General features: G+C 60.4%; 1 protein-coding gene across 1 annotated transcript in view; it reads left to right on the top strand.

The window, feature by feature from the left end:
- The first annotated feature begins 344 nt into the window (after positions 1-344).
- CCM2 (CCM2 scaffold protein) overlaps positions 345-1015 on the top strand; it is a 128891-nt gene continuing 128220 nt past the window's right edge. Inside the window, exon 1 of the mRNA XM_044676571.1 lies at positions 345-734. Coding sequence (XP_044532506.1) covers positions 345-734 — 390 coding nt within the window. The remainder of the gene's footprint in view (positions 735-1015) is intronic.

Here is a 1015-nt window from a genome sequence, read left to right as displayed (position 1 = left end):
ACTGGCCAAGCACTGGAAAAACCTACAGTGCCCATACTCTCAAGGAACTTACGTTCTAATAGGAGACAACACATTTTTATAATATCTTAAATATGCAGTTTGCAAAGCACTTTACACATCATCTTGTGTACCACAAGGCAGTTATAAATATAAAGAGTCAAGCAGAATACATTCCTCTTATTGGCTAAATCCAAAAAAAAAAAAACCTCATCTTGCACTGAGCCATTTGCCTCTGGAGTCCAGTCCCTTCCCCAGACCTGAAGGTCCCACGTGGAGTGGGAAATACAGGCCTGCAGCGCCCACTGCAACCAGTAGGGGGCGCGCCTAGTCCGCCCGCTCGCCCTATGGCCACCCACACACCCGGTCAATGGTCAGTTTCTCCCGAGGAAGGGCGGGGGCCTGAACTGGAGGGAGCCTGTGTCCTTGTCTCCTCGAACAAGGCTGAAGGAAAGGGACGGGCAGAGGCCGCTTGTGGAGGTCTAAAGTACGAGAGTTTAAATGGGCCGCCAACGTTCCAAGCGTCGTGCTGGGAGGGAGAGAAGCAAACCAGTACTTCGTTACCTCCCTCTCAGCCCGGTCCCCTCGGTAGACTGCGCCTGCGTATTCCCCCCACCCTCTCCTACTGTTCTCCTCCTTCCCACGGCGCCGCCGCAGGCCCTAGCTGCAGGAGGACTGAGGTCAGTCCTCCTGGGCGCGCAGGGCCGGCTGGGAACTTCTACGCCCAAAAGATGGCGGTAGGCTTGAAAAGTTGGTCCTGAGTTCGCCGCCGCCGTCGCCCCTGAGGCACCCCGCGCTCGCGCGGAAGGAAGGACCGCGCGCGCCCGGTTGGGGCGGGGCAGGGTCTCGGGCTGGCGCGCGCCTGAGGGGCGGGGAGCACGGGCCAGGACGATCCCTATAGGATGGGGCCATCAGACCCGGAAGTCGGGGGTGGGGTGCCGGGGGCGCGGTCTATCCCATTGCGGACCGGGGCGGGGACTGTCCCCTCTGAGCCCCGGGGGGCCGGGCCAGGCCGGAG

Source organism: Gracilinanus agilis, chromosome 1 (assembly GCF_016433145.1).
Source record: "Gracilinanus agilis isolate LMUSP501 chromosome 1, AgileGrace, whole genome shotgun sequence".
NCBI classification, from domain to species: Eukaryota; Metazoa; Chordata; class Mammalia; order Didelphimorphia; family Didelphidae; genus Gracilinanus; species Gracilinanus agilis.
The sequence above is the reverse complement of the archived record's forward strand: the minus strand, read 5'-3'. Positions and strand labels throughout refer to the sequence as shown.